At 49.2% G+C, this 15,265-nt stretch overlaps 1 protein-coding gene across 3 annotated transcripts in view; it reads right to left on the bottom strand.

Annotated features, from left to right (window-relative positions):
- Positions 1 to 15,265, bottom strand: part of ADAM19 (ADAM metallopeptidase domain 19) — an 82,675-nt gene that overhangs the window by 8,827 nt on the left and 58,583 nt on the right. For 2 of the 3 annotated variants that reach the window (XM_012730120.1, XM_012730121.1), the window contains 10 exons: positions 14,025 to 14,191; positions 12,617 to 12,701; positions 10,103 to 10,242; positions 9,371 to 9,548; positions 6,465 to 6,554; positions 4,199 to 4,394; positions 2,958 to 3,066; positions 1,556 to 1,760; positions 762 to 839; positions 534 to 648 (listed from right to left, as the gene is read on the bottom strand). In XM_012730120.1, the coding sequence (XP_012585574.1) occupies positions 534 to 648; positions 762 to 839; positions 1,556 to 1,760; positions 2,958 to 3,066; positions 4,199 to 4,394; positions 6,465 to 6,554; positions 9,371 to 9,548; positions 10,103 to 10,242; positions 12,617 to 12,701; positions 14,025 to 14,191 (1,363 nt within the window). The remainder of the gene's footprint in view (positions 1 to 533; positions 649 to 761; positions 840 to 1,555; positions 1,761 to 2,957; positions 3,067 to 4,198; positions 4,395 to 6,464; positions 6,555 to 9,370; positions 9,549 to 10,102; positions 10,243 to 12,616; positions 12,702 to 14,024; positions 14,192 to 15,265) is intronic. The other variant, XM_004689533.2, reaches the window with a different exon arrangement.

The following is a 15,265-nucleotide window of genomic DNA, read 5'->3' as shown; positions in this document are numbered from 1 at the left end:
TGTTATGTTGAAGAGCAGTGGCAATAGTGGACACCCTTGTCTTGTTCCTAATCTCAAAGGAAAGGCTTTCAGCTTTTCTCCGTTGAGGATAATATTGACTTTGGGTTTATCATATATGGCTTTTATCATGTTGAGGTATGTTCCTTCTATTCCGAGGATTTTAAGGGCCTTAAACATAAATGGGTGTTGAACTTTGTCGAAAGCCTTATATTTACAAATAATTGTAAAAAAATACGTTGAATATTTGTAAGTGGATCTGAAGGAACAGTGCCATCCCATTCCCCCTACCCCTACCTCAACAAGATGGAATTACTCAATAACCCAGTCCGTTTTAATCACCCATCTCAGAAGAAGGGACGGAGGAGTAGCAACAGACGTTCCTCCCACTCTATCCTACTATTGCTTGTCCCCAAATTTATAAAATATTTCCATGAAGCTGACTCAATGCAAAAACTCTGCAACATGCCACCTGCCCCGTGTACCCAGCCCTCCTTGAAAAGGTGAGCAAGGGTCCAAGCAGGCCAGGCACTCACTCTTACTCTCAGGGGGCATGGGGCCGCTGTCGACGCTGCCACCATGGCCGGATGTGTTACAGAAGGGTGGGGCCCAGCCCAAGTCACAGTGGCAGTTCCTGTTGTTGTTGCAGACCTGAGGGGGGGGGGGCAGGGCAGAGACATCAGCACCATGGACAGAGCACCATTCTCCCGAGGACGCCCTGACCCCAAGACACCAGCACAGGGCCCCCAGAAGCACACACATACCCCATGGCCATTGCACTTCTTCATGCAGTCTTCAGTTTCAAAGAAGGAGGTGTTCCTGCACTGCCCCTCAAAGCAAATCTGTAGTGAGGAAACCAAACTGTCAGTACGACTGCAAGGATGGGGCAGTCAGGATGGGGAATATGTGGGCCTCTTGGAATATGTGGGCCTCGGGTCGGCCACTTAAGGCTCTTTATTACAGTTCAAAACTGAAAACCTAAAAAGTCAAGGACAGGACAGAAGCTAACTAAATCCTGCTACTACTTCTGTAATCAGGGAGAAAAAAACTATTATATTGTTAAAACGCTAGTTTACCAATATGAAATTAAAAATTTGTTATTATAATCTATCTCAATATATGTCAGTTATATATTATTGATTTCATTACGTATTAACAGGCAATGCTTTTAATACCATGCTTAAAGTCAACGATGATGGTGACAGTCATCTACCTGGACCAGATACTGCACTTAGGGCCCTGGCTCCTTCTGAGGTGCCATTATCATCCAGGCTTCCTAGTCAAGTCCATCTCTGAACTGTGACAATTAAGAAGAGGATGTGAGATTTTAGCCTGTGAGGATGAATACCAGGGTGACAGCCTGTGTAGATGGTTTACAGGGATTGCCCCATTTACTTCTTATACAATTCTATGGTGTGAGAGCTTGCACTTTTATGAAGGAAGACACTAGTCTTAGAGTGGTGGGGCTGGGACGTGGCCCACCAGGCTCCTCCCGGGCCACGCTCAGTCACTGCCCTCTGAAGCCAGGTTTCGAGGGAGGCTGCAGGAAGGGACGCACGTGATTGTGGCCACACTTGGTCCCGGTTATCACCAGGCCTGGGTCCAGCATGTCCTCCTCCTCGTGGGGGCCTCGGTAGACGTGGGTGCCCCGGCACTGGACCGGCTTCCCCTCCACCATGATGTTGGTGTCGATGGGCACCGCATTGGACTCCAGGGGCCGAGCCTCAGAACTCTGACACTGGATCTTCCCACACTTGGCATCTCTGAATCGAGATGGGAGGAAGAAAGGGAGAGAGAATCAGAGGCAGGGAGGAGCTGGGACAGAGAAGCACTTCAGTTTGTCTTGAGCATGCCAGTAGGCTGGGAAGGGGAAGCACACAGGGGCAATCTGTGTGCTCTAGGGACCCACCAGGAGAGACTTACATACACGCAGGCCAAGGCCTGAAAACAAGGCTCTTGTCCTCGAGCAGAGCAGACCAAAGAGCTGGTCTTAGAAATCCTCTTTCCTGAAGGACAGCTGCCCAAATGAGCAACCTGCCCCTGGATACCTGGTGCCCTCCAACACCAACGGGCTCCAATCAGAAGCCCAGTGCCATTCCAGTTCCCCATTCTCCTCACCCCTGCATGCATACACTTCTTAGGCCCTGTCAATGCTCCCTCTTGTATCTATCCTAATTCACGCCACCAGTTTCTCTGACCTACATACCAGGAGACTCATCTCTCTGCTTCCAGCCTTCCCCACAGGAGCCTAACTGTTCTCAAGTCAAAAATCCAAGCTCTCCAGTGATACATTCAAGGCTTTTCATGATCTGGGACCTGCCTCATTATCCAGGGTCATTTCTCAGCAGCAACCTCCCCACTTCTCCCCAACACTGTACTTTATTTCAAACTGTTACCAGTTCTTCCTACCACCAATGGCCCTTACTAATCTCGCTAGGACACTCTTCCATGTACCAGCACCAACCCCACCCTGTTCAACGAGATAATTTTTCCAGATCACAGCTTAGGTATAACTTCCTTTTGGAAAGCAAGTTGATAATGGGAATGTAGTAATTCCCATTATCACACTGTACTATTCATGAAAAGTTCACTGGACTCAGCAGAGTACCTGGCACGTGGTAAACCCACCACAGAAAGTGGATGGGTGTATGGATGGATGGGTAAGGAAATGAGTGATGGTATTCAGGTGAGGATATAATTAGCACCCAAGAGGAAGGGTTCCCTGTCCTACTGTGAGAAGGTCCCCAAAGGAAATTTGATCAGCTTTCAAGGAAGCATGGCCACCCACACCCCTCTCTGAACTCTGTAGGGCTGATGGCGCCTTGTCACACAAAGGCTCCCATTGACTTATTTCTTTGTCCAGCTCCAGGCCCACCATGCTACTGAGTGGGCAGGAGTGAGGAGGCCTAAGTGGAATTGCTGTCAGCCCTCAGCTCCTGGATTCTGTCCCTGGTCATCACCTCAGGTTGCACTTCTTGTGTATCCCATTCATGTCCTTCCCGCAGTTTCCAAAGGTGTCCCCTGCCTCATTCACCTTCTCGAAGCAGAGATCAGGAGCAGGCCGGGCCCCTGGGTGGGCAAGAGACAGCCATCAGTACAAAAGCCAGCCTTAGCAGGAGTCAGGGCTTCCAAAAAGCAAAGCTAACCCATTGCAGAGGGAGTAATCAGCTTTCTTGTGTTCCCAGCAACATTCCCCCACCCCCACTTACTCGAGACTGACTCGGACAGGAAGGCTCTTTTTTTTATTATTTTTTTTAAAATCAAACTAACTGAAGCTTTACATCTGTGGGAAGGTAATGTGCTAGGCCTTGTCTCTAATGAAGAAGGCCTGCTCCATTTCAGGAATGTTTTAAATAGGTAACACATGCACAAAATTTTAAGTAAAGCATGCTTTGGGAATTTTTCCAATAAACTATTCCAATTCCCACTCCTATACTCTCTAGAGAACAATCACAGTGAACAACATGTATCTGGAGATGGCTGTTGATCTTGTAGACCTAGCTCCTGTCTGTCTTCTACAGAGACCCCACGGAACAGAGGACTGTGGCTGTCTAGCCCCTGGTCTGCATCGTGTTTCACTTCATGTGTCGTGGGAGATGACTTTACTCAGCACAGACACGACTGCTTCCACTGGGTGGGTGTCAGGATTCATCCAGCAGGCTGGAAGGTCTATCAGCTGCAGGGCGTGGCCTTGTGACTGTCTTCACACGGGGTCCAGCAGTGTAAGGGACCCTCCTGGGGAGGAGGCGGCAGGGCCAATGATAAGTGCATTCAACTTCTGCTATCTCAAACCTCTTTCCACAGGGGAGACTGCTCTCTGTTCCTCCACACTCTCTGCATGTTGTGATTATTATTTTTTGTGTGTATGGTCGTAATTATAGTATCGTCATGATTATAGGGCTATAGTAACCTCCCAGTCTTTGCTAACCTGATATATGAAAAATCTCATCTCGTCATAGTTACAAATTGCCTTCACTTAACATGAGTGAGGTTACAGCTCTTGGATTAGGGGTCACTGGCACTTCCTCCTCTGTCTATTCTCTGCCTGTTTTTTTCTTTTGGATTGTTCTTATCTGTTTACCCACTCTGGGAATCGAACTCACCAAGGAATTGGAAGGACTCTGTTCACTGCCCCCTGAACGTCCACCCTGAGAGCCAAGGGGAGGTGGGTTCAGCAGGGGAGGGACACCCCCAGCCTTACCAGGCCCCCACAGCTGCCGACACTGCTCCTGGTAGGTGAGGCACATGCCATTGTAGCAGTAGGCCTGGCCACTCTCACAGGGGGTGCCGTCCATCTGGTAGAAGTTGGTGGGGCAGTGGGGAGATGTTCCCGTGCAGAACTCTGGGAGATCACACTTCCGCTCCTGCTTACGGCACATGGTGCCAGGGGCCAGCAGCTGAGCCCAGGGACAGAAGAAGGTAACAGTCAGCCTCCAGTGAGCCTGCAACCCTCTCCTGAAAGGGCTCATATGTGAGCAGCTCTCTTGGGGGACATTTTCCCATGATCATACTGCACATGATCCCATTACCTCAACCCCCAACCTTCTAACAGGAAAAGAACCTGGTTTCCGGGGTGTCTGCACACATGCTAATTCACTGCCTCCTCACAGCCCACTTGAGAAGTTGGCTAGAACTCCTATTTACACAACAATTCAGTTTACCAAGTGCATTAGTCATAATGGCTACTTCTGTGGAGCCTCCACTTAAGTGCCCAGGACAAATTCACCTCATTTAGCTTCACGATAGTCCTGTATGAGTCATATCCCTGCTGTGCAGACACTTGTAAGGTTCAGCAATGGATCTCAAGTCTCATGGCTAGTGGGTGGGTGAGGACCCAGGTCCACTTAACACACAGGCACACACAGAGAGCTCCTAATACAACACAAATACAAGTTTGTCCATGGACATCGATGTGTGGACCCTGGACCGTGCACAGGAAGCACACACACATTAGCATCCACACCACCTCTCTGATGCACAGAGCACTTAGCACTAATGCTGTCCCATTACTGAGCCGAGCCCTGGGTCACGTCCATACACACTTACTTCATGTGACCCTCACAATACCATGAAATAGCCACTGCCATTGCCTCCTACTGTGGATATGATGACCTGACGGGCACCACATGCTGGGGACAAGTAAAGACTCCGTCCACTTGAGTTTCCAGCCTCCCTAGGGGCTCAGCTTCATGGACATACTCTGTTTTACAGCTAAGGGACATGGGCTCAGATGCCCACATTACACTCCCAGGAGGTGGACCGGGGGTCGCAGGTCTGGGCTAGTCTATCCTCAGATATTTCTCATCGTATGATCTCATTCGTATGTGAAAGATAAAGCAACAAAGGGAATGAATGGACAAAGCAAAACCAAAGCAAAGTCTTAGATCATGAGAACAAAATGGAGATTACCAGAAGGGAAGGGGGGTGAAGGGTGAGTAAATTGTACGGTGGCAGGTGGAAACTACACTTTCAGGGGGGCATAGCATAGAATAGAAGGACTTACAGTGCTTACTGTCAAAATAAAAAAAAAATCATGAACCAGTGTTACCATGATAATAAACACATGGGCCCTCTTTGGTGGTGCAATGGGTTAAAGCGCAGCACCACGAAGCTGGCCACAACTGCCTCAGCATGAGTTCGATCCCCAGCCAGGCGGGTGACCCACAGGGCGTGGCAGACCTCTCCTGTCTCAGCCACTGCTCCCCTCAGCAGTGTACTGCCTGTTCTGCTCTCTACTCTGTCTATGGTGAATCCTCTCACCACCCCTGTACTTCTGACCTTTACCCCAGTTCTGTATGCACATATAAATAAATCTTTAAAAAAATAAATAAGAAATATACATATCCACTTTAAATGTGATTTATAAAATATTGTCATTAGTTTCATGTCGATCCTGCCACCAACTGAGTGGCTAAAAAGTCCTTTTTCAGTATTTGGGATTTCTGGATTTCAGAATCATAGGTGAGGGCTTGTAGTACTCTAAGGATACTATTTGTGACATCAATACATTGACATCAAGAGTGGACTCCATCGTCAGGAAGCCACTCCAGGCCCTTGGCCCCTCTGAGCCCATTTTCTCATTTTTCATTGTGGGTAATAACAGACATCTATCTCCTGAGCCTTTTGTGAGTATGGGCTGAGATAGTACGTATAAAACTGACTGCACGGTGCCTGGCACTTAACGTGAGGCTCATCAACGCTCATCAAAGTTATGACAATAATTATTTTGAGCACTAAGTAACAGGAAGCCTACTCTCTCTGCATACTTCTGTTTTTTGACCACGCAGTCTCCCACTTGCCAGCCTCTGGGGTGGAATGACATTCATGTAAGGACATCAGTACACTTTGTTCCAGAAGCTTCCAGCTCCATGTTCCTCAAACTTGATGCCCTCCCCAGGAGGGACTTCGGCTCTCCACGCCAGCAGGACAGGCTGTGGCGGGGGGCAGAGCAGTGAGCGGACACCCACCTTACACTGGTGGCAGCAGGCGCCATGGGCACACTCGGCTCCTTCTCGGAGGGTGCAGTTGGAGGCATTGCAGCAGGCACTGTCGCATTCCTGGCGAGGCAGAGGGTGAGCGTGAGCCTCCGGGCGGCCAGGGCCTTCGTGTGTCTCTGGAGCCCACGCTCCAGGGGGAGTCTTTACCAAACAAGTCATTTCTGGCTCTCTTGCTAAGGGAACGTGCGTGAAACAGCAGAGTGTACAAATGTGTGCTCACTAGTAAGCTGCAAGCTAGACCTTTTGGGCATGCTTCACACAACCACAGTATCCACAGCTGGACTTGATCTAACATGTACTTTTCTCCTTGTAATCACGTGTCCTTCCAAATGTGCTTTTTAGCATGGCATTGCATTCCATGGACATCCTGGGATTTGTTTTCCTCCTCCCCAAAAGAACTTCAGAGGCTTTCTTCTACTACTGACTGCCCTGCCCCCACTTTCCCTCCCTTAAACAGAGGCTACCAGGAGCAAGGGCCTGCCGGCACAACCTCTGAACAGCGACTATGTCGATTCTGGGACTTGCTGCCTCAGACCTCTCCTGCCACCTGCTGCTCTTACTCTGTGCTCCCTGGCCTGGGTCTTTCCAGAACACAAGGTCTATAGGGCTTCCCTGCTCTCCTCTCCTTCTGCCCACCCCACAGGTCCTAATTCTGACAGTGCGAGATTGAAAAAAATGATGCTTTGCCCCGGTGATGCTGTGTCCTCATCACACACCTGCTACACACACCGGCCTGTCAGGAACCACTTCTTGATCACATGCAGTCTCCATGCACAGGTCCCTCAGGACCCTCACAGCCTGTGGCTCATCCCCATGTCAGGAGGGAACCTGGGCTTAGGCAAGTTCAGGGACTGGACTTGTTCAGGGACTGCATCTGCCTGGGGCCCAAGGGGCTTATTAACCATACCTTAGCTATGGCTGTCTATTGGGGAGACACACCCCACCCCTGATGAAGATGCCTGTCCATCTGTCTCTGACCAGAAGAGGAACAAGATACTTTCCTCCCACCCAGGTCCTGCCATCCTTGGCTCCAAGGAGAAACATGTGCTTTCCCTTCCCCATGATTTCCAAACATGGTTCCTCCTCTACCTAAATGTGCCTCTGCTGAACCTGCACCTTGCTAACTCCAACCTTTGCCTTTGCCCCAAGCAGGGCCAAGTGTCACATGCCCACACTGTCTGGTCCCGGGACCCTCCTGGCACTCAGGTGCTCACCATTTGCCATTTTGGGTCACTGTGTATCTCCCTCACTAAACTGTAGGAGATACAAGGGCAGGCTCCATCCTCCCCTAGCATGTAACATTGCACCCACATCCAGTAACTATTTGTTGAGTAAGCAGCTGCTCTGAATACAGACCAATCAGTAGAACCCACTTTGCGGGCTGCTCCCTGGACCTCCAGATAGCTCAGCTCTACTGCCCGTAGGGTCTAAACCATGGTGGCTGAGCTGTTGACTGTTGTTTTTTTGTTTGTTTGTTTTTTGTTTTTAAAGATTTATTCACTTCCCGTTTTCTAGATACTCAATATAGTATTATTAACTATAGTTGCCATACCATACATTACTCATACAGAATGGGGGTATAGGCCAGAGATGCGGAGGGTGAGAGGATTCAGCCGGGGCAGAGTAGGGAGCAGAACAGGCAGATCGACGAAGTACACTGCTGAGGGGAGCAGCGGGCAGGTCAGGAGAGGTCTGCCACGCCATGTGGTCATCTCCGGGGCAGGCGGGGATCAAACTCATGCTGAGGTGGCTTTAGCTTCTTAGTGCTGTGCTTTAACCCACTGCGCCACTAGGGAGGGCCTTTTTTTTTTTTCTTTTTAATTTATTATGATAGCTGAATGCTGGCATTAAAAAAACAAGCAGGGCCTCCCTGGTGGCACAACAGTTAAAGACAGCACTATCAAGCTATTGCCAACCACTACAGCACAAGTTCAATGCCTAGCTGACCAGGGAGCTGACCCACATAACACAGCAGACCTCTGCTGTCTTGCCTGTTGGTCCTCTCAGCATTGTTCCAGTAGATCCACCTGTTTTGCTCCCCACTGTCTCTGGTGAATTCTCTTACCTGCCCAAACCTCTGGCTTGCACTCCAGCTCTTATATGCATAAATAAATAAATCTTTTTTAAAAAAACATCAAGCAAGGAAACCATAGAGAAGATGATCAAAACTTGCAGTCTTTTCCAGGTATATAGGCCCTTTACCTCACTATTGCTGCAGTTACCCACGTATTCATCCCCAAATTGTTGTGCCATACTTTAAGAAAAGGGATGAAACTAGCTTGTTCTGCTTTTTTGCAGGACAAGCATCTGTTTAAAATGACAGTGGCTGGCCACAGACTACCCCTCTTTCTAAAGACCAGAAGGAAGGAAAGCCCCTCCCCACCAATCAACGCAATTCTGCTCTTCTTCCTCCCACAACCCTTCTCAGACTGACAGCATTTCCTATGTCCGCTTTCCATCATCCCTTCTCCAGGCCAAGTCGCATGGACTTGTTATTTTAAGTATCCTCAGAAGGCCCAGGTTCAAGTTCATGTATCCGGCTACATGGTCTCCAGAATAAATTCAGTGCAGCTGCGGCACTGGGAAAGCCATCTGGGGCCCCACTGGGGAAGAGGCTGTGCTTACTGGTTAGACCAGACACTCACATGAGCACTTCACCCTGATTTGGACACAAACAGTGCCAGCCCCAAACTAGTGGGTGTGGGGGTAGTACAGAAAAGGCTTACTCCTCACATCTTACTTGTGATGGGATCTTCAGTGGCCAGGTGCAGGACATGTTTATGACAAAGAAATTTTCAGTTGCACATTCTTTGACTTTGAGGTTTGAGACCAATGCATATTCTTGCCCCCTCACTAACGCCATCAGGACACCTTACCTCTTCCTCTCCACAGTCACACTCTTCTCCGTCCTCCAAGTAGCCGTTCCCACACCTCTGGCCCCCGTAGATTCTGCTGGTGTCAGGCATATTGGACAGACACATCCCACCGCCTGACTGCAGATACCTGTCTAGCTCCTTCCGGTTGCACCCGTTGAACACACGCGGGAAGGGGTGCCTGGAAGAGGACAGAGACAGGATTAGCTGGGAGTCTAGGCATCAAGCAGCCTGAACAGTTGTCAGTCCTGCCATGTCGTGAGGCTGCCTCCATCTGTGTCAGGGCCCCGCATCTAAAGCACATACCTGTATCCCCTCAAGGACATCACCAAAACATTGACTAACAATTCTCTCTACCAATTAAGAAATGTCAACCCCCTCATGATGTTTTCTGCCTCACTCTGATGGAGGAGGTATGCAAGCACCAGAGGCAGCCATGTCTGCCCTTTAGGTGAAGAAGATGTAATAAATTAAGGTTAGTGAGTGTGATGCTCACTAACAATAGGTCTCTTGAGCCTTCGAGCTAAAAAAACAAAACAAAAACAAAAACTAGCAAATCAAACTTTTCCTGAAACTGATATTAAATAGAGATTTTCTTGAGATAGATGGTGAGGCCAAGAAAGGCCAAGATCATGGGTTTAATTTCATTGCTGGACTGGTGTCCTGATCTCCGCACCAGCTGTGTCCATTCAGGCCTCTTCCCCATCCTGCCCTCACCCTCCCTACCAGACTCACCCGGTGGCGGCGGCCATGATGCAGCCCCCGTCTGCGGCGCTGGCTGAGCAGCAATCTGCAGAATCATGGCTCATGCCGAAGTTGTGGCCCATCTCATGGGCCATGGTGGCAGCCACACCTATGGCGTTCTCAGAGTGATCCTGCTCAGGGGCAGAGTCAGGTCAAGAACACAGCCCCCCAGCCCTCCCAACCTGCCTTTTCTTTAACCAAGGTGGCTACTGACCCACGAGCACTGAGCATGTGGCTCAGTGAGAAAGTCTGGGCTCCCCCCACCCATTGTTGTTTACTTCCTTTGTTAGCTCCTTTTCTAACACTCCCCCCAGTTGTTGTTTGTTTTGTTTTGTTTTTTAAAGATTTATTTATTTATGCTTACAGAACTGGGGTACAGGCCAGAGGTGTGGTGGGTGAGAGGATTTACCAGAGGTAGAGTGGGGAGCAGAACAGGAAGATTGACAAAGTACACTGCTGAGGGGAGCAGCAGGCGGGTCAGGAGAGGTCTGCCGCGCCATGTGGGTCAGCTCCCTGGCTGGGAAGGAACTCATGCTGCAGTGGCCTCAGAGAGCTTCATAATGTGGTGCTTTAACCCATTGCACCACCAGAGAGACCCCACATTCCCCCCAGTTTTACTGAAACATAATTGTAAAAGCCTCAGAGAGCTTCATAATGTGGTGCTTTAACCCATTGCACCACCAGAGAGACCCCACATTCCCCCCAGTTTTACTGAAACATAATTGTAAAAGTTTCATGTGTACATGATAATTTGATATGATATATGCACATATTAGGAAATGATCACTGCAGCAAGTCCAGTTAACAAGTACCACCTAGATGGAGGCTAAGAGCAGAAAACTTGGGAGACCAGAAACCAGAGGCTGAGATAGAAATGATTTACATAGTCATTAAACAAGCGATAGAAAAGTAAACTATCTAGAAGTGCAGGCTGAGGCCCAGACCAGAGGTGGGAATGTGGAGATTGGGGGCCATTGTAAAAAAATCCTTGGCATTTCAAATCTACCTAGTCACACCAAATATAGAGAAAATCCATAGGCACCAAACCCAGAAATAATTAGGCAGCAGCTAACTATCCCACAAAGCTTTGGGATAGCTATCCCACAAAGCCTTCAAAGAGAAGAAGGCTATATCAGTGCAATCGCTGCACTGACACAGAGCTGTTCTCCTGCCTGCCTGTGACTGTGTAGGCCTCTCTTTTGCAAACCCACCCCTTTCAGGGGCAGCTCTTTCTGCCTGCTTCTGTCTGTGCAAGCGTCCTTTCCTCCACTTCCTTCACAAACCTACATTTTGGTTTTCACTGAGTGTCTCTGCTTCATAGAAAAACTAGCCATGTGCCACTGAAAGGGGAGCTCTGGCGAAACTTTTCTCAGAGGTAACCCACGGACCCCACTCTCTGACCCCAACACCTCTCCAAGCCGACATCAATCTCACATAGTTATACATAGTTAATGTTTTTAAAGATTTATTCACTTCCCGTTTTCTAGATACTCAACATAGTATTATTAACTATAGTTGCCATACCATACATGACACCCCCCCAGACGTATTTATCTTAGCAATGGCAATTTGTGCTTTTTGACCATCTCTGCTGCCCACCCCCAACCTCTGCTGCCCCCCACCAGCAAAGTGATCAGATTCTATAAGTTGGGTTCTCTTAAATCCCACATATAAGAAAGAGCATACAGTGGTTGTCTTTCTCTGTCTGACTTGAAAAAAAGTTGGTTATTTATATACCCTATGCTTTATAAGTTGAATGTTTAGATGGTATTTAGTGCTGTTAAATAAATACTAGGCATTGCTTCCACTATACAGCTGCTATACATCTGAAGGTGTGAACCTGTATCCCTAAATCATATACATGTTGCAAACTAACATTATTTCAATAAAAAAGATACAACAGAATACTGTCAGATTCCTCCCCCACCAAAAAAAAATAAAAAAAGAAAGCCCATTCTTTTAACTACTAAGGGGCATCTGTCTAAACACAGGATGGACAGGATGAAAGACAAATGGGTAGCAGGGCTCCTGATCTCTAGTTAGCAGGTCAAATGAACAGTCAAAACATTCTCACTGAGAAGATTTTCATCGTAGGTAATTCCCACCTGCCCATGAGCAGGCTAACTGCTCATATCAGCATAGTTACATAACATCTGACCTGGAACACAAGACCTCTGTTATCTCTGCTGCCCCCAGCACCTGGTTTGGAACAACCTAGAGATTTAGGCTCCTGAATGCATCACCTCCAAGGTGCCCCAGAGTTGGGAAACCGGCGATAAAGCCCAATGATTGGACATTCACCCCATACTTACATTTTCTAGAATTCAATGACTTCATTTTTCTTTTTCTATTCAATGACTTCATTTTAAACAACTACCTTTCCTGATGTCAAAAACATCCCCCACCCACCCCTAGTGTCACAAGTATAACATATTCATAAGGTGCTGTCCTGTGCTCTGAGGTGGCGCCTGTCGCAGCCCCCGCCCGCATGTTGCTGAGACTTACCATGTTGACTCCGCCGGACTGGAACCTGTCGCACATGGCCATGAGGGGTGCCAGGCCGATGGTGGTGCCATGGAAGGACATGCCCCTGCAGGAGGGAAGGAGAGAAGTGCCTCGAGAGGACCTGGAAGGAAGTTTCCAAAGTGCCCAGGAGCGGGGGGACCCCATGGTGTCTCCTGGCCCCACTGACATTCCCAGATCAGTCCCAGGGTAGAGGTCCTGGGATTCTTGGCCTGGACAACTTCCAGAACACCACGCCTCTCATTTCCGCTCACCTACTCTCTCACCACTTCCAGGGAAACAGAAAAAGCAAACATCCCCCTTTTCTCACAGTGCACCAAGCACCCCCTCCCCGGAAGGAAATGGGTGGCTTGCAAAGCTGCAGCCCACCCCAGATGTAGAGGAAATGGCAGAGGGAGGGAAGCAGAGCACAGGCACTGATGGTTAAGTGAATCATGCCCACTTCCTCCAGCTGTTGGGGAAGCTGCTCTGCAGTCTGTGCACAGGGGCAGGGGGAGTGAGGCAGCGGCTGTGGGGGCTGAGGTTTCACCTCCACATCACTCCAGGGTCAAGGGAACGGATGTGCCATATCAGGAACCTCCCAAAGTACATCTGGGTGCCCCAGCGGATGTTTCTGTCCATTTTGCAATTCTGATGCAATCTGCCAGCTACTTGCCAGCTGAAGACACCTGTCTCTCATCTGTATTCATCCAGGGCAGGAGCTACTGAAGTGCCAGTTTTCATGCAAGTGACAAACATATCATTTACTTAAGGGGTCTGTGTGGACATTCATTGCAAGTTACTTTTACAGCTCTCCACTTGCCTCCCCATCTACACCATGACATCTTTGAGACATGAGAATATTGTTTTGGAGTTATTTAAATTGGACAGCACAGTTGGTGCTTAATAAATGTTTGCTGAACTCAAGGCAAATGTATCTAAGAGATACAACCTGCAAAGGAATAAGCAAAAAAAGATACAAACCCCACTTCCCAGCACTCCATCCTGCACTCCTCCAGCTTCCTGTACTCACCTAAGGGACCCCTCCCTGAAGCCTGCCTGTGAGGGATACTGGCACGTGTAGCAAAAGAGCCAGGTCCAGACAAGCCCCTAGAAAGGCTGTCTCCCAGCGGCCTGTGACCACAGCCCTTCCCAAGCACACAGCCAGTTGTGCCGGACGCTCAGCCGGACAGCTGAGTCTGACTTTCTCATCGATATTGTAGTCATTTCTGTGTGCTGTTATGATCCAGACTTTTCCACGTTTCCCAGTATGTGCTGAGAAATATGTGATTATCGTTTGGACGCCCTAGCACAACCAACACACGCCACTGGAAGAGAGGCAGAGATGGCCTGACACGGCACCCAGGGAGGGGACGGACGGCCAAGGCTGCCAGGTAGCAAGGCCACTCACGTAATTAACTGTGCATTGTCATGCTTCTTCTGGGCAAGCAGCTTGCGCCTCCAGTGAAGAAACGACCAGAGGGTGGAATAGGGGTTCTCAGAAACTTCACACATGTTTCCATGTGTCCACACTTCCAAGCCCACCAGGGCAATCCGGATTTTCAAGGACCGGTAAAACTGCAAAGGCACACAGAAAAGGCACAGCATCACCCATCACCCCACTGCAGACATCCACACAGCGTCACCCATCACCCCGCTGCAGAAATCCTAGTCCCCTCTGCACCTCAGTGCTCAGAGCCAAAACCAGACTTCCCTTCCGGAGCATAAGTTCCCTGGGGGATGGGACAGCTGGGCTCCTAGTTCCACTTTCAGAGCGGGTGTCCTGAGAGGGATGCACAGCCTCCCTGGGCAGAGCAGGGTGACTGGGCTGAGAGGAAGGAAACCAACATGGACACAAACTAGCATCCCGAAGTGAACAAGGCATTCCTGTGGAACAAGGGAAAAGGGTCCATGTGTCCCAAAATGCCCAGGTGACAGGAAGGCAGACAGAGCTAAGTAGCCTGGCTCAGGAGGAGAATCCACGCCCCACACTGCTTAGCTCCGGAGGGTTGACACATTATACATCCAGTCAACTTGCTCCCAGGAACTTGTGGGGAGACAGCTTCAGATGCAGGGAAATATCAGTGGATTTCATGGGAAATTCTAATTTTCCTGTTTGGTGCCAGGTCAATTATTACAGAATATATGAGGGGATAGGTCCCCATTTGAACTCGCCTCACTAGAGAATTTTGTAAAGACTTAAACTTGGCATTTTGCACAGTTAAGAAAAAGCATTTTGGGCCAGGGTCATGATTCAGCAATTTAGTTTTAGTTCAACAATAGTTCATTTCAAACAGCTGGGTCAGCCAGCCTCCCAAGAGGCGCTGCCTTCCCCTGGCCCAGCCAGGGGCGACCCACACCAGCCAACACATTTCTTTACAGACCCCCCAAGCCAGCAGGCAGGGTTCCTCCTGAGGACCAGTGTTTGCTGCCACCTCTCTTTTCCTTTGGCTTTTCATCAGCACCCTTAGTTCTGGCACCCGGACAGTGGAGGGGTCAGGGTGGGGAGACCCAGCCAAGTTTTCCACCTGCCAGGCCTCCAGAACAATGGATGTCACGTGGTAAGAGCAAGTCACCTCCTGCCCCCTCTACCCCGCTCAAGGCCTCCAGGGAAATGAGCTTTTCTTGTTTTCCCAGATGTTGAGTGTTTGG

The sequence above is a fragment of the Condylura cristata genome, unplaced genomic scaffold (assembly GCF_000260355.1).
Source record: "Condylura cristata isolate star-nosed mole 26May11 unplaced genomic scaffold, ConCri1.0 scaffold00026, whole genome shotgun sequence".
In the NCBI taxonomy this organism is placed as follows: domain Eukaryota; kingdom Metazoa; phylum Chordata; class Mammalia; order Eulipotyphla; family Talpidae; genus Condylura; species Condylura cristata.
This window is presented reverse-complemented; position numbering and strand designations above follow the sequence as displayed.